Source organism: Typopeltis vanoorti, chromosome 16 (assembly GCF_054136105.1).
Source record: "Typopeltis vanoorti isolate ZY-2024b chromosome 16, IOZ_Tvanoo_1.0, whole genome shotgun sequence".
Classification (NCBI taxonomy): domain Eukaryota; kingdom Metazoa; phylum Arthropoda; class Arachnida; order Uropygi; family Thelyphonidae; genus Typopeltis; species Typopeltis vanoorti.
In genome coordinates this window covers 15,977,411-16,004,292 of record NC_143564.1, presented here as the reverse complement: position 1 = coordinate 16,004,292, position 26,882 = coordinate 15,977,411, and the positions used below count along the sequence as shown (strand labels likewise).

Sequence of the window (26,882 nt, the reverse complement as noted above, 5' to 3'; positions counted from 1 at the left end):
AACTTCCTTAAGATGCACAGCTTGGGTTCATCGTGACCGCTTAAGGTCATTTGCAGCCTTCGAACTTTCCTCAGAGTTTACTGCCCTATGATGACGGAAACCAACTTCCTGACTAACTTGTCCTCTAAACGGACTAGAAACCTCCACAGCGGCTACTGATGGATAATTTGGCGTTATTACACGTCCTCTCCAAGATAAACATCATTTGATGAAATAAAAAAAATAACTAGTAGAAATATATATAATCAAAAACAAAATTATAGAGTTCAATTTTTGAAAATTAAAAGCATTACATATGAGGTATTTGTAATTTGTTATAAACACCGAAATGCTTTCTGGGTATTTGCATATTTGAGAAGCGAAAAGACGACCAATCTTGCCGTTGTTTGTGATAGTAGCTTGTGATTATTTTAAGCTTTATCATCAAACTTTATGATCTGTGTCCTTCGCTACAGAAAAGTTTCGTAGAGTTTTATTAACGGCATTGCAAAGAAATAAAGTAACTACAGGAAAGGCTTTTAAGATTTAAAAGATTAGTAACAAACAACAATACAAACTACGGAACATCCTCTAGCCTTTGTTATATCAGTGTTATGCAATCTTTTTTAGAGTGATAGGACACAGCGGCTGAAAGGTCCTTTAGTTATTAGTCCTTGCTGTTCCCGATCTAGCAAAGGCTTTATCAGTTCGTCCATGACGAAACGCCATTTTGCCACGTTTCTTTATGGACAAATAATTCCTTATTATTTTGACCAAAACTCATGCGTGCTTGTCACTAATTAGGAGGTATGAATTAGAAGAAAGCAACTTCTAGTGAAGTCCGTATTTTATTAAATAGGATTTCAGAAAAACTAGTCAATATTGCTTTTTGAAATTACATGTCTGAATCAATAAGTTTGTAAAAGAGTAGATATTTGTGATTCAATGCTGTTAAGTCAACGTTTTTTGAGGAATTACTTATGTCTTCATAATATATAAAGCACGCTTAAAAATTTCGTCTAAATACTTCGTATCCGATGGAATTAATGGAATAAAGTTGCCGTTTATTCCATTACTTTTTGGGGAAACGTTTAATTTGCTGGAAGCGTTTCAAACATCAGGTTTTGAAAATGTCCATTTTCCTATTAATAATAATAAAAAAAATAATGAATAGGTTATATACATAAAAAAAAAACTCAAGCATCATCTCATTATAAACATAAGAAAATAAAAATGGATTATTTTTTTTTCTATGTGAAGGCATTAGGTTAAGCCAAAAAACTTGGAAATATAAGTAATTACTAGGCAATGGCGATCAACAGATAACGGGACAAAATTTCCAGTATTAAATCTCCGAATGATAACTATTGAATTTCGCAGTCATCCAACTCACTTATTATAGCCTCCGTAGCACAATTGGAAGAACGACGGTATTATATTGCGCCCTTCGATTGGAATAGGCCTAAGTTCGATTCTCGTCATGACGGGAGGAATCTTTATCTGGACGATTTCAATCGAAGGTGAGTTAACCGATCTCATACGGAGGTAGCAGGGTTTTTTCTCCCAGAAACTCGGGTTTTTCATCCCGCATACAGACAAATCGTCCCTTTAGAACACACGCAATTTACAGACAAAAAAATACTAGTTGTTGTGGTGGTGGAGGTGGGCGGTAGATGGCGTTGATGGAGATGATTCGTAGTAGAGGTTCGGTGTAGTGGTTGAGACAGTTGTAAGTGTCCTCCCGCGATGAGTCTTCGGACTCCTTGGAGGTATCAATAATAATAATAATAATAATAATACTTATAGTACGTGTGACTTTTAATGTCTTCAATGTAGCATTTACATCTTATATAAGAGAATGCTTCTTAAAGTCTTTTCATTTTAACCGACATTGTTTATCAAGACATTTCCTCCTTATTTTGTTAAATCTCTCTCTCTCTCTCTCTGTGTGTGTGTGTGTGTGTGTGTGTGTGTGTGTGTGTGTGTGTGTGTGTGTGTGTGTGTGTGTGTGTGTGTGTGTGTGTGTGTGTGTGTGTGTGTGTGTGTGTGTGTGTGTGTGTGTGTGTGTGTGTGTGTGGCATTGTTCTCTTCCAAGTTCTGCATAGATGATCAAACCAAATAATTTTAAATAACCACGAACAGCTCAGATTTTTACCTTTGCTCTTTCTACCAGGAAAGCATCAGAAGAATCCTAAACAGCTTGGATATTACAGTTTTAAGTCTTCATTACCTGAAGCTCTCAGCTCACATCCTATTTACAACCTACCAAACATATTCGGCACCCATCTACCTTGATCACGGAAGCAAGTATATATTTAGGCTATTAAAAAATAAAAATAATAAAATAAATAAAAAAACTCGGAGAGATAACGGTCAGCCATTAAACTACTTTTCCATCGTGCATATGAATTCCGCCACTTTCGACTGGGACCGCATCTCCCAACATTCTCTCAAATTCTTTCAAATGCCGATAATGATCGGCATTTGAAACAGATCATAGAAAGATTTAAGAAATGTGGTGTCCAGTTACTCTCGACTTTTCCAAGGCATTTGATGTGATCAAGAATAGAGATCTCCTTACCAAACTGCCAAATGGTCTACCTTCTGCCTTTGCAGATCAGTTTGCTCTCTGTGCTTCATGGAGAACCACGAGGGCTTCATTACCAATGATGAAGAACTGCAATACGTAAATGATTTTCTCTCATTCATCTCAATCATAACCATAGCTTTGCCGATAAATTTACCCTTCTTATTTAGACTTACTTCATGCAGCAGTTCTTTTATCGTTCCAGCATTCCAAGTTCAATGAATGCCACAAACATGATCCACTTGCGCTACTCTAGTTGCTTGTTAACTTTAATGCCGCTAAAACAGTTATATCTATTTCTTGCATGAAATGATTTGGCTTCCTTTGCTGTGATAATATTTAAGTGTAGATTTCTTCTGACTTTCACTTCTAACTTTTCCTGGTACAAGCAAATCTCTGTAGCTTAGTAGGTTAGGACGAAGTCCTTTCCTTGGAAAGACCTAGGTTCTCGACCCACTAGGACGTATAAAATTTTTAAGGGCTTTTGAAGTGAAAATGAGTTAGCTGGCTCTCATGCGGAGATGGAAAATTTTGCTTCTGGAAAAAATCGGATTTTTTATACCGCTAGCTAGACAGGCAATCCAAGTAGGGGATGCATTCAATAAGACATAATAAACGGGGTCTCATAGCTTCAGCTACCTCCTCTAATTCAAAACAACTTATTAATCCCAAGGCGCATTACAATGAGCGCATTACATCTATAGTTTACTCAAAGAACCTCAGAAAAGGTCGGGTCCTCTTCTCCTCAAGATACTAATTCTTCTGTAAGATCACACGTACTCTGTACTCTGCCAAATTGGATAGCTTTCCAACCTTTAATACTTGTTATATTTGAGATAGTGTACTAAAAACTCTTAAAGAAAAAATTTTGATTACCCGCTTTTGTATAGTATCAAGAATTTTTTCTCCAAAAGAGGGCAACCAGTTACAGGTCTCACAATCGCTGCAATTACTTTCATGTAGGCGTTCTGTTTTAGCATCATCCTTTCTGTAAGTATTTTCATAGGTCTTGTTCTATCGTACTGGGTTTCCTCCACTTTCCTTTAAGGCTACAATAAAAACAGAATCTTCTGGTAAACATCTTTACACAATTCCGCTTCCAATTTACTAAAGCAAATGTTCTTGCTGCTCTTTCATGCAATCTGCCTCTGAAGTATTATATCATTATACATTGCCTGTCTTTTCAACTTGAATTTATGAAACTTATTATAGCGTTAGTTGACCACAGCATTTAATTTAATTTTTTTGGATATGCTAGAAATAAATAGTTGTTCCTTCAACTTACACAACTGCGATTCTTCAGTCCATCCAGAAGTTTAGTTATTATGGCAAAAACATGTCAGTGAAAATGTGAATTACCTGCATTTTTTAACATTCGGTATAATGAATAATATTTGTTGTTTACAACAGTTTAATTTTATGGTCACCAGGGGAAGAATAATGACGTTGTAATTGGGAAGATTATATCTGTGTATTATTTTCATCACTAGTGATTTTATAAATCGTGATCAAGATAGGAAATATGAGTGGAATAATCACAATTGTGTTGGATAAACAGGGCGTGTAGACATCTTTGTCTAACTTACATAAACTGATATGTTGTCATTTGAGTTACTGTAAATTTTTTGAAATACGAAGTAAACAGTGTTAGCGAGATATTGGGTATTTTTGTTAGACTTTTTTTTGTTACATTAAGCCTAACTTCATGGTTGTTGTTGTTATATTGAGTTTACAAGGGTTGTTTTTTTTAAAATAAGAAAAAATAGTATTATTATGTAATTAACGTATAACGTTAAGCAGGAAGTCACTGGCCCTTCTACTAAACCTCTATTTGACTTCTACTGGTGTGGCAAATAGGACAAAAGTTGGTTGCTGCTCTAGGTTAGGCAGTGCACCTGAGTGAAAAGAAATGGAATTTATGCAGCTACTGAGGATTAATTACCTGAGGCAGCATGCGATGGAGTCCAGGAAATTGAGATTCCTAGATCTTGTAATTGCATCAGAGGATTTGTCTGTAGCCAGCTTGATCACATTGCCGCTTATTGGTGGGAATAAGAGACAATGTGATCTTTTCAATTAAGAGCGAGTGTACATGTGGAAGAATGAGAGCTGGTAATTATAAGAAACTCAGGAGACTACTTGAAGGGTTACGATCAGTGGTGCACTATAAGGGGCTCGCGTGAGCACTTTGTTAAATTTTTCTCAAATTTGCGAGCCCCTTGTTCTTCTTGTTTAATAATCTTGTAGAACTAGAAAATACCACCTCAGAATGTATACATGCTACTATAATTGCTGCTTTAAATTCATATGGATTTTCTGATAACTATTTAAAAAATCATCTCATTTCATTTTGTTCTGATGGAGCTAGTGTAATGTTAGGAACCAAATCAGGTGTTGCAATCAAACTTCTGCAAAGATTTCCCAACATTGTAATTTGGCATTGCGAAGATCATCGATAAAAAAAACATTAAACAAATAAATCATTTTGAAATATTTATGAATACATTATATGCGTTGTATTCATCAATCATCAAAAAATCAACGAGAATTAAATACGATTGCAAAAGACCTTGGTATCGAAATTTTAAAGATCGACTGTGTGTTTGGACCACGATGGGCAGTTTGCAGTTTACGAACAGCTTTTGCTGTGTGGAGAAATTACCCAGCTTTATGCAAGAATTTTGCATCACAAGATTAATATAAGGGTTTTTAAAACCGACTTCTCAATTTGGAATTTTTAAAAGATCTAGCATTAATGATTGATATCCTGCAGGATATCAATCATTAATGCTAGATCATATCTGTCAGAAGCTCTACAAAGTCGCAATATAAGTATTATAAGGGCTAAGTTAGTCTCTCCCCCCCCCCTTTTTTTTTTCTCTACGATGCGAGCCCTTTGTTAAAATTTTCATAGCTCACCACTGGTTACGATGGGGTGAGATCCTAAGGAGAAAGGGTGGTCATAATGCATGGGAAATACTAATGCGGTTTTGGAAGAAAGCAGGAACGCATATCTAGTCAGGAGAATAAATCAAGTAGGAATTAAATGGATGAATGGTATCATCAAGAGGAAGCTGCCAAAAAAAGAGAAGAGAATTTGTGGCGGTAATTTAAAGAGAATGATGACCAAAAATCTTACGAGCAATATAAGGTTCAGGCCAAAGGATGACTAGTATAGTAAAAGGAAGGCAAAATCAGAGTACGAGGTAAATTTGCTGAGAGAGCCAAGAGTATCCCCAAAGAATCTTTTCAGTATGTGGCAAATAAAAGAATGATGATGATTATATACTATTTTTGATGAATGCTCATGTTAGGGGAGTGACTGAACTAGACATAGTAGCTATGTTACTGAATGATAACTTTGCAAGAGTATTTCATCCACGTGGAGACATTGCGATAAGAGATATATGACAAGAGAAGATGTAGAAACAAAAGTCGATAAGTAGAGGTGTTTACGATATTATAGAGCCTTGGACCGAATACAGCTGTGGGATAGGAAATGAAATTAGCTCGCGTATTAAGTTTTGAGAACCGGAAGTGCCTGTGGCTAGATTTCTTAATTTGAGTTTGAGTTCTGGTACGGTCTCAAAGTAGCAGAAAGAGGGAGAAATAGTTCTGTTACACAAAACAGAAGTAGCTATTTATCGGCCACTCAGCATTTCAGGAATCGTGGTCAAGATTTTGGAGAAGTTAGTTAAGGACAAAAGAAATGGGTAGATAGGGATAGGATACTGTTTGGGGAGGGAATAAAATGGTTTCATGAACGGTAGGTTAGGTTAGCTTCAGTAATTTACTCACTTTTTATAATAAAGTAACAGCTGAGTTAGATAAGGGAAATAGCTACATGATAACACTGCCTGACTTTGCAAAGGCGTTTGATAAGGATAATACATGGCATTCTGTCACATAAAATGGAGCATCGGATTTGGATATGAAGCTAGTGCTGTGGTTAGAGGATTAGTTTGATGGATAGACACCATCTAGTACTTCGGCCGCTCCTATTTAACTTTGATGTTAATGATATAGGAAATTGTCTGCCGAAAAATATTCAGTTGTTTATTTATAATGCAAAACTAGGTAGAGTAGTAGTAATTAATAAAGATGATGTAGAGGCCTTGCAGCATTATTTAAATAGACTGACAGTTTGGGCTAGGGAGAATGACTATCACTTTGATGTTGCAAAATGTAAGGTTATGGGATGATCATTTTGGGACGAAAAGAAAGATTACCAGCTATATATTAATGGATCTGAGATGTAAGGAACTGATGTAACTATGGAATGCTGCGGCTAAAGTAGCTCATACGGCTGCTTGGTTATCGAAGAACACACTGACAAGCAGGTTGTTATACCTCTTTATAAGGCTTTAATACCCACCATTTGGACTGTTCTGCACGATCTGGTTACCCGGGTTTCTTGAGAGATGTGGAGGTTGAGAGGCACCAGAAGCCAGTGACTGCGTTGGTGACAATCTATAGACTGTCCCTTATGAGAACAGATCGAAGATTTATAGATTGCGAAAATTATTTGATGGGCGAAAAAAAAAGAGGGGAAGTTAATATTATTGAGATATATAAGTTAAAGAGTTTTGTAGTATAGGTACAGAAGAAAGTTTTTTAGTACTTGAATAGTGTGATGAAAACTAGGGTCATCCCTGGAAGTTGAGTATGTGTATGGTTAGCAAGGAGTAGAATTTTTGCTTGGAGAGTGGTGAATGATTGGAATAAGGCTGGAGTCAGTTGTGAGTTCTTTGTTGTTAATGGGTTCAAGGCTAAATAAGGCCAAAAAATATGATGATTAGTGCTTAGTGGAATGTCAGTGAGCTTCCTGCGATGAGTCTTTGGACTTCATGGAGCTGCCCATATAATAATAGTAAGAAGAAATCGGTTATCATTTTGTGAGTTCACTTACTAATATATTATTGTATATTTATTGCACAGTAGCACTGTTGGTTAGCTAAGGGTTCAATAATTCAGAGACCAAACATTCAACTTTTTAAAGCCACTTCATACCTTTAGTAAGTAGTAGGACGCGGATGTCACACCAGGTGATGAAATTCAATTCTCACCTAAAGGCAGTTACAAACATAAATGCCCGCAGTGAATGGAACCCACGATCTGTTGGTTGGAGAGCGGAGACAAGTACTTTCTTCGGTTTGCTGTTTAAACTGCTCGAAGAAAACTTTACTATCGTCCTATGAGATCGACAACCCTTGCGAAGATTCTTCGCATCCTAGACGGAATTCGAATTCGTCTTTCCAAAGGAAGGACAGAATTGTCGTTACCAACTAAGCTAGGGATGCTGTCGTTGACCAATTTCCCACTTTGAATGAAATGCTTTGCTTGCTCGCTATATACCAATTGATATAAAAAAAAATAATAAAATCTCACAAATTACGATTGTTGGGATGTCTAAAGCTAAGTTTAATGTAGTTTCCATCTGCAGAATCCATTCATCTCATCTTCACGGTAACCTCAACTTGTTTCTCATTCTTCTATAATCTGATGATGATGATGATGAATTTTTTGAAACGGCCATCTCACCGTCATTAATCTTGCTGGCATTACAGGACTTTTAGTTATTAATCTTGTTCTACTTTTTATATTCACATTTCTTTCAAAATTAACCCTTTTTTTTGTATGAGATATTATTAATATACAATAAAGTTATCATTTGTAAGTGTCTCACAGTATGGAAATCTATATATAATATGAGTTTTAAACATTTGACCCACTAGGCGGCCTAAAGATAAACTTTTAATCACAGCATTGGTTTACATGTAAATATCGCGAATGTAAATAAAATGTATATTTTGTTATTATGTTTTTAATTAAAACAAAACAGTTTAAGTAAATGTCAGCTCACTTACGTAATAAACGAGTACATAGTAGTGGATTCATGAATAATTATAAAAAGGATATTCTTTTCCCTTTTTTTTATTATTGTTTTTCTTTCTGACTTTTACATTATAATGCATACAATGAAGCATTACAGCAAAATTTTTCAGCCTGGATTTCTAGGACATGGATTTTGTCGGAATTGAAGTCGAAATCCCGCGCTTGTCAAACTGGAACCGGTGACAAAGCGGGCAACAAAGGGGCCTGATCTACTTGTATCTGTAAGAATAAAATAAAACGTGAATATTGCTTTTGATCCTGTTTTACCATTATAATTGTTTATCTGGAATATTAGTCCATTATTACACTAGAAAATTATGGTATTGACGATGTTTTCTAAATACTGCTAAATAACAGCGCTTTTTGATACAAAAGAAAGCTTCAATTCTGACTCTTTTTTTTTTTTTTTTTGAAAATAAAATTCTGCTGATGAATCATTACTTTATAAATAAAAGTAACCCACAGTTTAATAGAACAGACGTTCTGTTATAAGAAAACGCAAAGAACAAAAGAAAACATGTTTAATAATCTGTGTAAATCGAAGTGCATTCCTATTCAAACTTTTTTGAATGGCATTGGATTTTAGGTACAGTAATTCCAACTAGGCACATCTATAGAAGTGGAAATTACCTAAAATTATCTAAGATTACAAGGAACAACTACAGTAACATATTCACTTTTTATTGTATGATATATAAAAGGTGGGATTACAAAAGTAATGAAACAGCCAAATATTAATTATTTTTATTTTTTGGTACATTTTAATTCCTTCGAAATAGCTATTTGGAACTAAACAGCTAGATGCTTAATTTCTGTGTGTAGTATCACACAACAAAAGTTCCTTTATATTCTTCTCTGTGAGTGGCACGAACTATTTGATATTTTTATTATTTAGCATTTAAAGCACCATTGAATGCCCTTAATAATTGGCTTTAAAGTGTGAATCACTTTCATTTATATGTCTTCATTCCTATTCAAACCTTCACCTTTGAAGAAACATTTGATTGAAAAAAGCCAGAAGTTACTCGCAGCATTCTGGAATGACGTAGATGACCTTTCTGTGTGATATCTTTTTTTGTGTCAGGAATCTTACTGCTAGCTCGGTAGAGAGGGGGGGGGTTGTTTTCCAACAAGATCTGTTTTATGAAATGTAAATCTTCAGCTGCTAATGTATAGTCAATATTCTACTGCACTAGCGTAGCTTATTTCAACATGTTCGCTAGTCCTGTTCGTGCATCCTCTGTAATAACATTTTTTTTTATCGTCTTTTAACTTTTGATCTTAATCTTTTGATCTTAACATTTCATGATCGAGGAGATCATGAAATGTTTGAGGCAAAATCTCAAAACTCAAAAATCTCAAATCTAAAAAAAAATATATATCAAAAATCAAAACATTTCATGATATCCTTGATCTTAACAGACTATTTTTTTTAACATCCCAGTATCTCACAGTATACGAGTGAGCCGTATACTCCCGACGTCACACAGATTTTTTTTTTATTGTGATCTTTACGACAAAACTTACAAATTTCAATATATATAAATTTCACAATGTATACATATAATGCCACTGTCATTGATCAAGTCTTCACTTTATCTCCGTTAAAACGATTAACAGCCAATAAGAGTCTCTCGCTGTTCATTTCCAAACTCATGGATCAAATTTGTTTTCTTCTTTGTCCCTTTAGTGCTTCCTCTGAACAGCTCTAATTGTTGTTTATTTCTTATAAAGAGTATAGTCTGTTGGTTCATCAAATCAGATTTTAGCAAGGTTCTGCTCACCTTTTTGTGGAAATTCAGCTTAATAAGATCTAAACTTTTTTTTTATTTCCGTGCGGTTGTAGAGCCTATCGAACATAAGTACCATGGACAGGCAGAAAAATGATCAAGATAATTTTTAAACAACCCCATATAGAGCTGAAAAAATATTGAAGGCTTTCTTAGGGGACACACACACACACACACACACACACACACACACACACACACACACACACACACACACACACACACACACACACACACACACACACACACACACACACACACACACACACACGTGGAATACAGATGGAATTCTTAAAATACTTTTTGTAGGGCTGCATTCGTGAAGCAAATTTTCCTAGTTCTATTGGTCAGGGTTCTGATAACACCTAGTTTTTTTTGGAAGAGTGATGGTGGGACTACTCAACATGTTTCTGTATATCTTCGGTATAGAAAAAACCTGCATGCATGTTAGTAGTTGTACATCATATGAGTTAGTGTATAATGTTAGTACGTATATTTTATAGGTTTTCTATATACTGTACTGAAAACGTTGAGTAGCCTAATAATAGTGAACAGGTGATACAGATGACAAATTCATTTATCGAGTACAATAATTCTTGGTTGGTGATCCTATGGTGCTAGCGTTATTTTATTGTCCAATGTAATTCTAGCTATAGGCTTATCAGCCATTAATAACAGACAACTAACTTTGATGGTGCATTCAGGCACTTCTACGTTGACCCAACAGGAGCTTGTTACTTTTTAAATTTCACTTTTATTTTAATTTTAATATTATGTACAATTAGTTAATTTGATGTATGCGTGCACTTTTTCTTACTTTTCATTCAATTAGATTCTAATTAATGCAAAGTTTCCCCACAACTCCTGCTTAATAGCCGATCAAGAATAATGGCTCTTGTACTTACCAGTGATAATAATAGCGTGTTATGTTTGTTTTTGCGTGCTAGCTCCAGATGATGCCATCGGTATGGATGAAGAAACGTTCTTAAATTATAATTAATAATAAATTTATTATTATGTCCAATTATTGCTAATTCTCTAAAAATTTCAGCACTGTGCCTGATTAGCACTCAACCACTCAAGCAAGTGATTTCGTTTCTTAATATTCGCTCTTCTCCAGCAACTTTTATATTTACCTTTAGGTTATTCTTCAAAAAGTATCTTGACAGTATTTGTATTTTTTATTTCTTCATTATTTATTTATTATTATTTGTTAAAATGCATGTAATATTTCTTAACTGTTAAAAGAAAGGTTTGGCACTTCGAGTATAACGTGCTACATCTCATTCCCTGTAGGAACTGGGATATACTGATCAGCCTGTCTTTTCACCCACTACAGGGTGACGGCCTCTCCCATTGCGGGAGATTTGGATCTGCTTCTTCCATGAGGATCCAGTCCATCTTGGGAGAGTATATATGTATACTTGGATGAATGAATGTATGAAGGTGAAAGACAATCACAAACATCCATGCTCTAGGGGGTCGAACCAGCAGCTTTTTGGCTGGAGAGCGGATATGCTAACCACTCGGCCAACCAGGCGTAGTACGTTACACGCGAAGCAATTTCCTCAGGTTTTTGCATATTCGTATTTAGTAAAGATTATATGGATTCAATTAAATTGATTAAATGTAGTTTTTGAAAACAAAATACTTATTTACAAATTAGTAGAATGGACTTTCTAAATAATATTTTATATAAAATTGAAGTTTATATAAAGTAACAGGGGAGAGTTAAATGTTTTAAAGGTTTTAAATACAATACGTTGTTATTTTTTGTAGGGGAGACTGTTTTATTGCAAATCTTTTCATCCTATGGCACATGTAAATGAATCATTAACAAAACAATAATATAACTGTTCAAGAAAAAATACCTTAGTTGAAAACTGCTTTTTTGTTAGTGGCAAGTAGGTAGTTCACTGTTTTTGCTTAATTTCTTTATATATATTTCTGACTTGGTTAAATGAGACGGATAGAATTACTCGATAAAACAGAAAAAGTGATCAGACGTGTAGAGGTTGACCTAAATCTGAACAAGAACTAAATTTATTTTGATACGGACTACTTCAAAGGGAATTCATTTCATTAATGCCTACATTAGCTCATGTAGCTGTAAGAATTGAGTAACGTTATTTATTGATTGGCCTATAAATAAATAATATCACTTACCAGTAACTGGAGCATTGGTAGTAGGATTCGGAAATGTTGTATCCGGATTTAAACGAGTCCCACAGTAACGTTCTCCTCCCAAAATAATGTAATCGTTTGGGCATTCTTCCGTTCCCAAACCCGCTTGTCCACTTCCTACTGTTGGAGCGTTGTTCTGATCAATATTTAATATTATGAAAGGATTAGAATTGTCAGTCGTATACGTCTGCGAACAGTAGCCTGCTTCTCTTCTAAAACATATAGAATAGTCTAAGTTGTTTAAATAACCACTGCTGTCATCCGGCGAAACATTGGGAAGATAGTTGAAACTTGAAAACATTCCACTGGGTTCTTTGAAGTATTGAAGGCAGTTGGGGGGAGCTACCAAGAAACAATGGTGTTAATGGTGTTACTTTAAATTGTAACTTTAAAATTTTATTGTATTTTTAAATGGCATATTTGATAAGATGCCATTCGCCACCAGATTTTTAAACATTTTCTTATTAAATTCAGTTCACCTTTAATTTTTCAATGTTAATAATTCAATATTTTAAATTTTAAAAAAAATATTGATTTATAAGTAGAAATGTTTACAGAATTTAGCATTTTGTAAAAACGTATTAGTATGGCTTCTAATATATATATATATATATATATATATATATATATATATAAACTATAAAGGGATGAATATTAAAAATGTTATTGCATCTTACAAAAATATGCTACAAAAATGGAAAATAAATTGGGGTTATCGTAATTAAGTTCATTGCGGTTTTATTTAACATACTCCCTAAAATTTAAAAATTCACTGGAAAAAGTGTTTTATATGATATTCACTTATATCAGTAATTGAAGAAAATATTCTATTTGAAGACGAATATTTTATAATTAAGAAAAAAAGTTATATCCGGGATCAAAAATTATCATCCAAATAAAGAAAACTTTCTAATAAATTTGATCATTCACATTAAAAAAATAATAATATTATAATGGTAATAATATTAACAACAGTATTCTTCCGAGTTGCTGTTCTAATCTATCCTGGGTCAAAAAGTAATAAAAATGATTAACTTATGTGATTCAATTAAGTGTAAGGAGCATCTACTGCTTTCATTAATATAAATACCACTGCTGAAGTAACATATTCCGCACATTCGTATTCGTGATGTAAAAGAAATCTCAAACGCAATCAAAACATTCGTTATTTTTTTATTTCATAGGTAACATTGATTCTCTCAACGACCCTTATAATCTGAAATAACTTTTTATATAAATGATTTTTTTTTTTTTTTTGTAATTTTAGAATAAAGTTCTGTTCAGATTCTTGAATAAAAAAAAAAAATAAGTAGGCAAAATGACTATATCGCTACTATAAGAACCGGACAGAACTTATCTAACTTTTGGTTTCAAGTGAAATAAGTTATGACTCAGTCCACTTTCAGTACACCCACACCAAAAATGTGGTCAATAACATAAGCTTTGTTTGTTGCATAATGGGTCGAAAACTTTCTTTCTCTCATTACGCGCTTACGACAACAGTTGTTCAAAATGATATTTGCGGGTCGGAATGAAGATTAAGCAGAGATTGTGTTTACAATATATGAGCAAAATGTAAACACTCGAAAGCTAAACATTTTTCTGTAGCCTTAATGTGGATTGAATTGTGTAAACAACAGCAGCCATAAGATTTTTTAACTGAAAAAAAAAAAAAATCCGACAAATGATTCATTTGTCTGGATTTTTTTCAGTTCGTCTTGTTTTTGTGATCAATTATTTTCACAAATGGAAAAAATAAGACCTAACTGATAGATACGATTTTGCGTGGTGTCTAAACTTATTACCAAGAAACGCCTGTCGTTTGATTTTACTATTGAGACTATCTATCGAAGTCAGGATGATATTCAAAAGATAATAGAGTACTTGGTGCTTGTGCTACTCTTTCTTAGTCATGTGAGTCAAATACTCGCAAAAAAAAAAAAAAAAACATGCATTTTTTGTAAACATGAGAAGATTCATCGTCTGATGAATTTTTTTCCTGCCATTTTATATACGTCATGTCATAATAATGATATGATCCGCGATACTTGCAGGCCCAGTCTCACGCCCTACCAAGTATCATAACCATAATTTTAGGAAGGTAGCGTGTATTCTTCTAGTCAACTTGCAGGATGGAAAACCTGAGTTTCCGGTAAGGAAAGCCCTTCCACCTCGGCTAACTTACTTTCAAGTGAAAAATCTAAAGATTCTTCGCCTGCTAGACGAGACTCGAACCGAGGTTTTCCCATCCAAAGGGCATCGTTCCCAAAATTGTTTCCCCTAGTCAAACGTGTTTAACATTAACTCTCCCACTTTTCCATGGTGTATTAAATGTTTGTTTCTAGTGTTAAAAAAACATGGCTGTAAATAGCAAAGATTTAATTGGGATAAGATTTTTTTTTATATTTAAGTATCTCCAGACTCGATTTGGTATTTTTGTTCTAATAGTGTGAAGGAAACGGTCCTTTTGTTGTTGCTGCTGCCACTACTGCTGTTGAAATGTGTTTTTGTGGAAATGACTGACATAAATATAGGCCAAATTGGCAGAATACTTAAAACAACAGTTGTAACAGTAGGGGTAGATTTCTGTGGTTTAATAGTTCAAAAGAAAGAATTCGGTATTGCGACCACATGTTTATTAAGATAATTAAAGATAAACAAACTCGACAAGTTTCGTATGAAGTTTGACTTACATCTTCAGGGGTTAAAGGCAGGGGTGTAGTCGGCCCAGGGCGCGCCAATACTTTTTTAAAAATATCAAAATTTTTAAATTCATTATAATAAATTATAATAATTATAATAATGAGACTTATAATGCTTTTCCAGCTTTCGCTCAAAAAAATGGCAGCTGCCGCTCTTGTCACTTTCGTTTCAGAAAACAAGGCAATCTCTCTGCCATTTCGCCGTCACAATAATAATAATAATAATAATAATAATAATAATCATACGTATCAAGGATTTAGGCCTAGTATGGCCTGTTCCGGCCTTAGAAGTCATCGTTGAATCGTTTAAGAGGAAGTCCTGGTTTTCTTTTTCCTAATGGCGTGTAATTTAAGGCTTGTTTTGGTAATCTTTTTGTTTTCATTCTTTGAACGTGTTCCATCCATTTATGTTTATATTTTTTAATTTTTTCTATTACTGTTTCTTGGTTTAATTCTTTCATAATTTCTTCGTTTCTTTTGTGATCAAATAGGGTATACTTTGCAGTTCTTCTCATAAACTTCATTTCTGCTGTTGTTAATCTTTGTTTGTCTTTTTGTTTTATTGTCCAGATTTCGCTTCCATACATTAAGACTGGTAGGGCTAATGAATTGTATACTTTTAGTCTGGTTTGTTTTTGAACTAGGTTTGGTTTAAATATAGAGTTAATTACACCTGTTATTTTTAAATATTTTGCAATTTTTATGTTTATATCTTTTTCATTTTCATAAGTGATCATACATCCTAGGTAGTTAAATGAATTCACCTGTTCTAAAATCTTGTTATCTATTACTATTTTAGTTCTTGCTGGATCTTGTCCTTTCAAGGCCATAGTTTTTGATTTTTCCGTTGATATTATCATACCATAATCTTTGGATATCTCATTTAGATATAAAATAGCTTTCTGTAAGTTATCTTCAGAATTTGTAATTATTATTTGTTCGACTGCAAAAAGGAGAGTGTTTAAGTTAACTGTAGGTGAAAGTTTAATTCCTTGATGTAAATTCATTTTATTATTATTTCATTTAAGTAGATATTAAAAAGAGTTGCTGAGAGGGGACATCCCTGTCGGACCCCTTGGTTTATCTCTCTTGTATATGATAGCTCGTAATTTAATCTTATTTGTATTTGATTATTTTCATATATACTTGTGACAGCTTTTAGGATATTATTTGGTATTTGTCTTTCTTTAAAATGTTAAATAATATGTTTCTTTTAACTTTGTCAAATGCATTTTCAAAGTCAATAAATGCAATATGTGTTTCTAAATTATATTCTCTTCTTTTCTCTATTATTAATTTTAGGCAGAAGGCTGGGTCTATACATGTCGTCCTTTTCTGAATCCATTTTGTACCTCTAGAATAAAGTTTTCGGAATATTTCATTAGTTTGTTATTTAAGATTCTGCTGTATATTTTGTAACAGGAATTTAGTATACTGATACCTCTATAGTTTTTAGGGTCATCTCTATTACCTTTCTTAAAGATAGGAATCACAATTGCTTTTTTCCATTCTATTGGGGGGATACCAGTTGAGTAAATTTTATTTAAAAATAATAAGAGTCTTCCTTTGAATCTTGTTCCTGCGTATTTATATAGTTCTGAACCTAGCTTATCTTCTCCAGGTGATTTTCCGTTTCTTGTTTCTTTCAGGCTGATTTCTAATTCTTCTTCAGTTATTTCCTTTTCATTTTCGTTAATTGTTTGCCAGTTGTCTTTTTTAAAATATTTGTCTGTCCAGAGTTCTGTGTAGTAATTTAGAAATTCTTCTAATTTCAATTCAGTGTTTAATTTTATGTTTTCTTTGGTATCTGCATTTAGGTGTTTCAAAATCTTATATACATTGGGTCTTATTTTATATAAATCATGTTCTAAATTAGAAACAAATTTATTCCATGATTCTCTATGTCTTTTCTGACTTCTCTTTTAGCTATGGCTCTTATTCTTTTATATTCTATTTCATCTAATCTTTTACTGCTTAACCATTTGTGATAGGCTTCTTTTTTCTTTTTGATTATTTCTTTGATTGTATCATCCCAGATCTTCAGTTTTTTCTTTTATTGAATTTTTTGGTCTTTCCTAAGCTTTCATTTGCTGCTGCATTTAGTATCGTTTTTATATTAAGCCATTCTATTTCTATTTTTTCATTTTGTTTTATTTTATCTAGATACTGGTTAATTCTTTGTTCATATAGCCATTGTACATTTGTGTCATTTAATAGTCTAGTTTTATAAACAAATGTTTCAATTTTCTTTCTGTTCTTGTTACTTGTAGCCATTTAGGTGGTAATCTTAATTTTATTTTAACAAGGAAGTGGTCACTGCTTATTTCATATCCTCTGTGAACTCTAACATCTAGTGAAAATTTTGATGTCTTTTTATTTAATATGAAGTAATCTAATATTGATTTCCATCCTCTTGCTACCCAAGTATATTTATGTATGTCTTTATGTTTATAGAAGGAATTCATTATTTTTAGGTTATTATAAACTACAAAGTCAATCAATTTTTTACCATTTCTGTTTAGAGTGTGTTCTCCATGTATTCCTATATTATTATTAATTTTCGTGTTTCCAATTCTTGCATTTAAGTCTCCTGCTAAAATTATGTAATCATTTTTATTTATTTTATTATATATGTTTTGTAGCTGATTATAAAAATCAATATTATCCTGTTCTCTTCCTTCTTCTGGGGCATATAAACCAATTATTGTTAAATAGCCTCTATCTATTTTTATTTTAGCTTCTATTATTCTTTCATTCCATAATTTATAATGTTTTAACTGTTTTGAAAGGGAGTTATGAATCCAAATCATGACTCCTGTTTGTGCTCTTTGGTCTCTGTCGACTCCACTGTATAACACATTAAAATTTTCAGTTCTCATAGTTGCTTTTAATTTCTTTTTTGTTTCAGTGATTACTGCTATTTTAAAATTTCTTTCATTTAATAACTGGTCTAATTCTATTTCTTTATATGCTATTCCTCTTACATTCCAGTTTGCTATGTGTATTACATTTTGTCGTTTCCATTTTCGTTTTCCCTTTTCCATTCCAGGGTCGTTTCCCATAGATTCAATCCGATTATCTTTTTCTGTCAGCTTACAAGTATGGTTATGTTCTCCATGTCAGGGGACTAGCCTGACGATGGAATAGTTCAGTGGTAGGGCTGCTACCTTAAGGCTTCTGAACTCGCCTTCTTCCGAATTTAAACCCATAGGAGGAATAGGGTATATTGAAGGGGAAAGGGTAGATTATAGAAGAAATATAGTAAGGTTTATAGAGAGGACATAGTTGTAAGGCCAGAAATGAAAAGACCCCATGGCCCTCGAGTACTCTAATAGCACAAGGGTCATAAAGTAAGAAGAGTTGGCTGATAAGGCCTTATAGGAAAGATTAAAGTAAGTGGGTCTTCCTCAAAGTAGAAGAAGGAGAGGATAGATCCAGCTAGGAGTCCATGGGAGTGCCGCTTCCCTTACAATCAAGATGATTGCCCCTTATGGCCCTGTTGGTCCACGAGTCTTATTCAGTACATTCGGACCACCCCAATAATAATAATAATAATAATAATAATAATAATAATAATAATAATAATAATAATAATGCCGCACTTCGTGCTCTGGATTTTTGTTTCCACGGTAGAGTCTTGTCACTATTTCTTTTAGGACTACACCCCTGGTTAAAGGTAACTAAAAATTTAAACACAAGAAATGAGAAATTACTCAAAACAGTCCATTGGATGTTGTACTGGCAGTCTAACTGTTCATCAAATTAAAAAATCCGAATGCAGAATCGATACATACTATGATATGTCTGAACAATGATGGATGTTGTCACGTTCTGAGGTTCACGTTCACTCTGTCCGAGGTCTGACTTAGGTATAGTTTTCATGAATGCTGACCAAACGTGGTATAGAATTAGGCCCCAGTTTTTGTTGCATTGCGTTTGGATTCTAAACATATTTGCAGCTTCCTTAAATTTCCTTGTTGAACAGTTTTTTTTTTTTTTTTCAATATAAAACATGTTCGTTTTATGCCAGAGTACATTATGGCCGGTGAAAGTTGTGTGGGATGCTAGGCCTGATTTATGTTCTCTCCTTTTTTGCAAGTTGTTCCCATAAAGAACAACGTTATTCTTTTGGATATTTGAACTATTGATTAATTCCACTGTTTTTCAAAATTCGTGACTGGGATTATCATATTATTTTCTGCTTTTCACTCTCAGATCGAATTAATGGAAAAAGTAATTGCCCCATAATTTGATCCCTCTTAAAAACACATGAATCGTTTGGTATATCTGAGTGATAAGAACTATTATCATGGGGATTGGCTGGGATTGACAGCGAGTAAACTGAGGTTTAACAATAAAGAAATATTCAAGAATGTACTGAATTACAAAGAAAACATTACATATATTAAATCAGCAGGGAATTATGTCTCATTTTCATTTAGCTTTAATCGCATTTTTTGACTCTGATTCAGTCTTAAATATATATCCCCCCCCCACCTTATGTGTTTCCTCTCTCTTCAAAGGCGCGCGCGTGTGTGTGTGTGTGTGTGTGTGTGTGTGTGTGTGTGTGTGTGTGTGTGTGTGTGTGTGTGTGTGTGTGTGTGTGTGTGTGTGTGTGTGTGTGTGTGTGTGTGTGTGTGCGTGCGTGCGCTCACACACACAAACGCAGCATTAATGTGATATCCTCTTGACATATCCAATATAACAAGTCATGGTAACGTTGCCAAATTTCTACTGGTATATAAAAAGGCTTGGCACCATCAGTAGTAAAACTGGCGACACCTCCATAACTTGAGTTTAAAGTATGAAGAGGATAGCGTAGTAATGCTTAACATTTTAAAACTTTTTAGAATCAGCATTTCTATGAGCGAGAGAACACAAGATTTTTAACAGCTTTTCTCTCTCAAGAGAATAAATTAAAAATTTATAAATATATATTGTTGCTATTATTCCAATCAAGTCCCTTTAAAACTGAAAATTCCTGCTTCGAGTTAACACGTATTTTGAAATATTCCTTCGCAGTAGCCATTATCCCAGTAATTCAGTGCCATGTTTCACTTTTTGTTACTAATTCATAAATAATTATAAAGAAAGCTGGAGAGTGTGTTTAGCCTGGAGCTAGTGTACAGAATCGTGTTCTTGTTTCGCTGGCCGGCCGGCCGACCGGCCGTTTCACCTCTCTACCTAGCGTTCTTCTCCTTTTAGCGTGCTCCCATAGTTTCACGAAAAGCATTCAATTAAAGGCTGAGAAGGAGCTAACCCATGCAATAGCGGTGACTGGCAGCACCTGACGCGCTGACCTGAGATGCGATTAATGACCTCCCCAAGGACAAGTTTCTTTCTTTATTTCTATAGTAATGTTTGCATGCTCTTTTCATCATCAAATTTTATAAGAAAAAGATAACTATTATAGGATCGTATACGCTCACTGTGGCAACAAATTTGTGTATAGGGTTAGTTGAGGTATGATACGGAGGCCAAGCTTTAGCTTTAAAGGAATATACTCCCTGCTGCTACCCTCTGGAGAAAATTACTGGCTCGTAATACGTAGGCTATGATAAAGAATATATGATCTTTGTTATGATTTTTGTTATAACAAATAAACTGGTCCTGCATTTGATCATTCTCATGCATATCAAAAGTAGTGGAAATATACGTGTAAAAACGTCCTTTCATTGAAAATGGAGGTTTAAAACAAAAATAGTAAGTCATCAATCACTCTTAAAATTGAGTACTTTCTCGGTTAGGTTCAACCTTATCAGAGCAACGTTATCTCATACTATTATCTCTTGGAATTCGAGATTCACCTTCAAGATTTTTGAACAGAAATTCAAATCGATTAGATATTTCTGAGATAGACCTAATGGTCGACAAATGGAGAAAAAGCGATTTACGAATTGTATTAGAAGTTTGTAAAAATTGTATCAAAATAAATTTGAATCAATACTGCATGTTGGTGCATTGCATTCAATCCTTTGAAGCTTGGAATATTCAAATAAATCCAGAAAAACCACCTTATGAAGAGGCTGAGATGCAGTGCAAAACTGATAGTTCGAGAGTAATTGTCTTAAACTGGTCGATCGATATCGAAATGTTTAGATATTGACTGTACTTAGTAGTTTTAGTAAATGTTTCGGGTATTTAGTGGGACATTTGCTTTTGACACACTGTTGACTTCAATACTTTTACTTCATCAGAGTCCAAAATATTTAATTCAACTTACTTGGTCAACAAATGGTAAGCATCAAAATGGAGGTGGGCAAGACCTACTATTATTGAGGGAATAAGTAAACGTCACTGTAGATATTGATCTTTAATGCATGAAAATTTTCATTTTCGCTAAAGATATGAGTTTGTTGTCTTGTAAAAATGAAACATTAAGGAAATAAATTTTAAAAAAAATCAGTTTATTTTGTAATTGGTATTTATTTGATATCTTTTCTATAATTTATTCGAATTTAGCATGAAAAATATTTAGGATATAAAAGTTACACACACACACACATACACGTGAATTGAGAGCAAGTGACTGAGGTAGTACAATGACATTTCAATAAATCTAGTCACTATTATATTTTCGTAATCATTGCTCGATGGCACCTAACTTTTGACATGGTGTGCTCGCTATATTGTTGTAACTATTCGTCACTTGCTGGTCTCATGCATGATAAAGTATGAATGGGTAAAGTTAGTTTGCAACTAGTCTTACCCATTCAACTACCTTCGACGATGTTAGGTATCATCCAGCCCTTGCTATGCTAGTATCAGGGATCCACCCGAGGGTCTATCCCACCGTAATCGCCATTGTTGTGGGGAGGGGAGAAAGAAAAGCATGGTAGGTCTATGATTTCATAGTATTTTCGCCATATCCTTCCCCTTTCTTCATCATGAAATAATAGGGAGGTTTAATCACTCCATGTAATATTTTTCCATTTGCGTATGCTCCTTGTCCATCTTAGCTGTATTCCCTCATTACTGTACCTAGTAGTCTTGGACTAACTGAAGAAAATTTATTGGACTTTACTATGTCCTAGACCCTTTTTCTACAGGATATTCCAAAGCAGTGTCTCTCAAACTTTTCTGACCGCAGCTAACTTAGACAAAGCATATAACTCATCGGTCCACTGGCCTGATATTTTACCACCAAAAGTACGAAATTGTGGAATTATTATTATTATTATATAGGCAGTTCCATGGATTCTATTGGGAGGTCCACTTAAAAAAATACATTAATCAACAATTATCAATAAATGTAATAATAATAACAATATCTGTCACATTTTGCCTTGAAATTATTTTCTTCCTCATTCACCACTCTCCAAGCAAAAAATGTAGTCCTCACTCCCCTACTAACCACACTCTTACTCACATTATTCATCTACTGAAATATTTCAACCACATCAATCCTATAAATCATCCTAAGCAACTTATATGTCTCTATCAAATCTCCCCTACCCCTTATCCGCGGATCAACCAGCTTCTGTAACCCACAAATCTTCAATCTCTCCTCATGTGGAGCATCAGGAGAGATTGAAGCTGCCGCATCTTAGTTACGAATGAATCCACTCCACGTCATTCACATCTTTAAGAAACAGATCTGTGCGCAGTAATCCAGGTGAGGCCTTATCAAAGCCTTATAAAGTGGAATAATAACATACACAAGCTTAATGTTGTGTATGACCTCTACATGACCTTAAAGTTTTTCATCGTATTCTAATCTGGATCTGAAAAATTACAAACTAATATACATATATATACTTATTTTTTTAATTTTCTCGCGGTCTACGAGGAAGCAATGTAAGCAATCTACTGCCTATTTATAGACGGTGCTGCCTGCTACATGTCGTGTTTTTGGCTCGGAAAGAAAAAAGGACGTCCATTTTGTGCTCTTTCTTCAGAAAGCACAAAATGGACATTTATGTGCACTTTGCTTTAAAAAAAAATATTAGGACGCCTCTGTTTTTTCTCGACTGTTGCATACTATTTAAAAAATTTGCGGCACATCACGATATATAGACAAGGAATATCAAACAAATAAACGAAAGAAAAAAACATTTTCAGTTCATGCATCAGCGAATTCTCTCAAAGGTCCAGGGTGGCGCAGCTAAAGAGAGGTTTGTTCCAGAACATTATACACCTAACTCTCATAGATTCGGTTTTTGTGAAAAGGTCCTCTGTCTACAAATTAGACATCAACCGAAACAATGATTTGGTTAGACTTTTGTCATGAATAGTTTAATTGGACAGTAGACTGCTTGAAAGCTGCGGTATCTTCTAATCTATTGACCTCTTTGGATTGGGCAGCTGCTAAGAGTCATTTACCACAGCATATTGTCACGTGTAAAATGTGCAGTATCGGTGTGTTATGGTGTGAGAATGTTTCTTAGTTGAATTAGGATCCCTTATAGTATGTTCATGAAAATAAATAAATAAAATAAATGGCGAACGTTTCATTGATATTCTGGACAACCCATTGTTTCTTACTGTGGTTTTAGACCTAGGTTCGTATCTCTTCTAGGATGCTAGAAACTTTATAACTGCTTTCGAACTAAAGGTGAGTTGGCAAATAACATACAGAGGTGGAAGGTTTTTTTCCTTTCCATAAACTGAAGAAAACCACCGAAACCGATCGGTGAATAACTACATTAAAAGAAAAGTGACATGCATTTACAACATAATTCCAACCGATACCAATATCAATGCTGTGGCATTTCTATGGGGTCTATCCCTTTGAGTAGCAACATAATGCACCCTACAGTGAATGTGACGACATGCTTTGAAAATAAAAGTACAAAGTTAGAACGATCCACATGATCCACACGTCCAGCATTACTATATAAACTACAATAATTTTTGTAGAGGAATGGGCCAAAATTGTATCTATTTCAATAGAAGTAAGCAATCTCTCCAGGAGAGCCGCATTTATAACTGAAATGAAAGGTGATTCCAATGTATATAAAGACCTTTAAAACACTAGACTTTCGGATAATTTTTCCAACTCTCTACATGACAAAAGTCGAAATCCTGTGGCCAAATAGAGCTGGTCAAACTAGTTTTAGCTGTAGATAACTGCTTATTGCTTCCTGAAAAGTCCTTCCATTACCTGGTGGTTTGTTTAGAATTATCGCTAAGGCATCTAAAATCAGAGGAGCGTTGATTTTTATTTCCTTTGGATTTCTTAGGCAGTTTTTCAGTTTTGTCTGTTTTAAACAGAAACAAAAACAAAACAAAAAAATAGTATACATTCGTCAAAAACAAGCTGCCTTCAATCTGTATTGAAATTATCTGTATTTTTCCCTCTTCCTTAATAGGATTCATGATATCTTAAATGTAAATCAGTCTCTATATTACCACGTGAACAATTTTTTTTTTTTTGTTTTGTTTTGTATTGTTCTAAATTCTTGTTACACCTGTTGTATTATATTCTCATTGTACTACTCCTTCAGTGTTAATAAAATTTCAATTTCAGTTTCCGTTAATTCTATTGGAACATTATATAATGTTCCAATTGAATGAAACTATAATTGTTAAAGTATAAATAAGAATGCAAAACAAACAAGGATTTGAGTTAAGAGAAAGCAAAGTTTTTGAAACCCCATGCGATGCGTGACTTACGGGTTGCGCACCTTTCCTGGAAGTTGCATCAGTACTCACCGTAATATTGAAAAGGATTCCTTATGAATAATATACAGTATGTTGAAAAAACTTTTCAAGAGGTGCCTCCAGGTTTTGGGCTTTCTGAACACAATATTTGTTAATCCCATACGGAGATTACATCAAATTATCCGATTTATTTTACTATTGTGATTGGGTTTCCCAATGTCTTTCTGCAACATTTTTGGATCTCACGCTATATGAAGAACGCACTATCCCTAGAACTATCTGTTCCAAAATTCATGGCCGCTCTTTAAACGGCTGAAGTGGTCATGCTACACTGATTACATGATGTCAGTTACTGAGATGATTGTGTTTTGACGCTCGTTTCTCTGTTTGGAGAAAAGAGATATAACCATTTCTAGAGAACGACTTCAGAATCGCTTGAAAATGGCCTGGAAGAGTTCCTGCTGGGCTTGTGAGATTGAAGCCCCTTGGACTATTTGGGAACTAACTGTCATTACAATGCTACATGTTTCGCAGATAATTATAGCCATATGCATCATGTTAAGGTAACCTTAGTTTTGCTATTAATAAAGTACCTGGCTGCTCTCATAAAAATCAAACATATCGTTGCTGACATTAGTGAAAATCTGCAGCTTTCTTTGTCTGCATTATAGTTCGTAACGGTTGTGATAAATTATCAAAAATTTGCCTGTATCCAATCGATTCCTCAAATAAAAAGTTATTTACATTTTTAAAAACATCCTAAATACCACTTACTTATATCAGCCAAGTGTCCATTAACTTAGGGTCAAATGCTGTTAGAAGAGTCGTTTTTTTAATCTTCTTTCTAAGTACGTAAACTCTTCAAAACAGAAAAAAAAAATTGTATTTTTCCTTCAGAACAGACGAACTTTCTGTGAACACACTTGATTTATTAAAAACAACAAAAAAAAAAAAAAGATAAATTATACACCTTTCATTTGACCGATGACAGCCTATAACAATTAAAAGCTGTGCAATGCGAATGTTTGTTTAATTTGTAGTGATTTTTATCTGTTTCTCTTTAAAAATAATCTTTCATGCAAAATCATTTATGTACGAATAAAAAAAAAGAAAAAAAGAAAAGAAAGAAAGAAAATCAATTCTGTTTAAATAATATAGTTTTAGGAAGTGCATCACATTTAGTGTTTGAGATAAAAATAGGGAACTAATTCTTGTTACGTATTAAAGTTATGCTAATATCCAGCGTGGAAAGCACTCGAGCAGAATGGTAGCCATGTTATTAGTGAGTCCTTAAAATATCATACCTGATCAGTATGCCGTTTTGGTGACATTATACAGCCAGTTTCCAAGGCAACCTTCGCTCTAACTTTTAGAGATACCACTTAATTAATTGGTCGAACACTAATTTGACATTAACGCGGCAGTTTTTATAAATGTAACACTGAACCGTAACAGAACAGACAATGGGAAGGAAAAGTTCCTTAAAAATAGTTATTATACAGAAATGCGCGATTAATCAGTACATATTGTGCATTTTTAGATGTTTCCAGAAGTCGGTTCTCATGTTTCAGGATTGTTTCCTTACAAAAAAAAAAAAAAAAAAAAAAGATTTTTTTTTTGCAGGCAAATTGTGTTAACATGAAAAAAAAAATGAATGTCTAGATAATATATATATATATATATATATCCTGAAATTCGGCAAAAGCACACACACACACACACACACACACACACACACACACACACACACACACACACACACACACACACACACACACCAGAGTGATACGTTACCTCTACATGGATTTGTGCATTCAATTAAGGAAGCTTTTATCCTCCATCTTCTAGATCCCGGACCTCTGGTCAAAACAGACAATGTAATTGGCCACTGTGCCATATTCACATGAAGATAAACTGCAATAGAAATATATATCATTAAATATAGATTTAAAATACAAGATTCATGATTCTGAAAGAAACTAAAAACTAAAAAAAAAAAAAAATTCAAAGGTTTGAATTTTATTTTTGAAGTTTCGAAATTACTATAGATATTTTTTTTATGTCAGCCCCTCATGTTACAGTCTTTGTAGTCCATATCAGTGTATCACGTGAGTTAGGGATGGGAATCGAGAAGGTCACTGG

General features: G+C 33.9%; 1 protein-coding gene across 1 annotated transcript in view; it reads right to left on the bottom strand.

Annotated features, from left to right (window-relative positions):
- Nucleotides 1-8,452: 8,452 nt before the first annotated feature.
- LOC150097866 (uncharacterized) overlaps nucleotides 8,453-26,882 on the bottom strand; it is a 49,261-nt gene continuing 30,831 nt past the window's right edge. The window contains exons 5-7 of the mRNA XM_090406472.1: nucleotides 26,535-26,654; nucleotides 12,418-12,777; nucleotides 8,453-8,680 (exon numbers count right to left, since the gene is read on the bottom strand). Of these exons, the coding sequence (XP_090262598.1) occupies nucleotides 8,568-8,680; nucleotides 12,418-12,777; nucleotides 26,535-26,654 (593 nt within the window). The 3' untranslated portion in view covers nucleotides 8,453-8,567. The remainder of the gene's footprint in view (nucleotides 8,681-12,417; nucleotides 12,778-26,534; nucleotides 26,655-26,882) is intronic.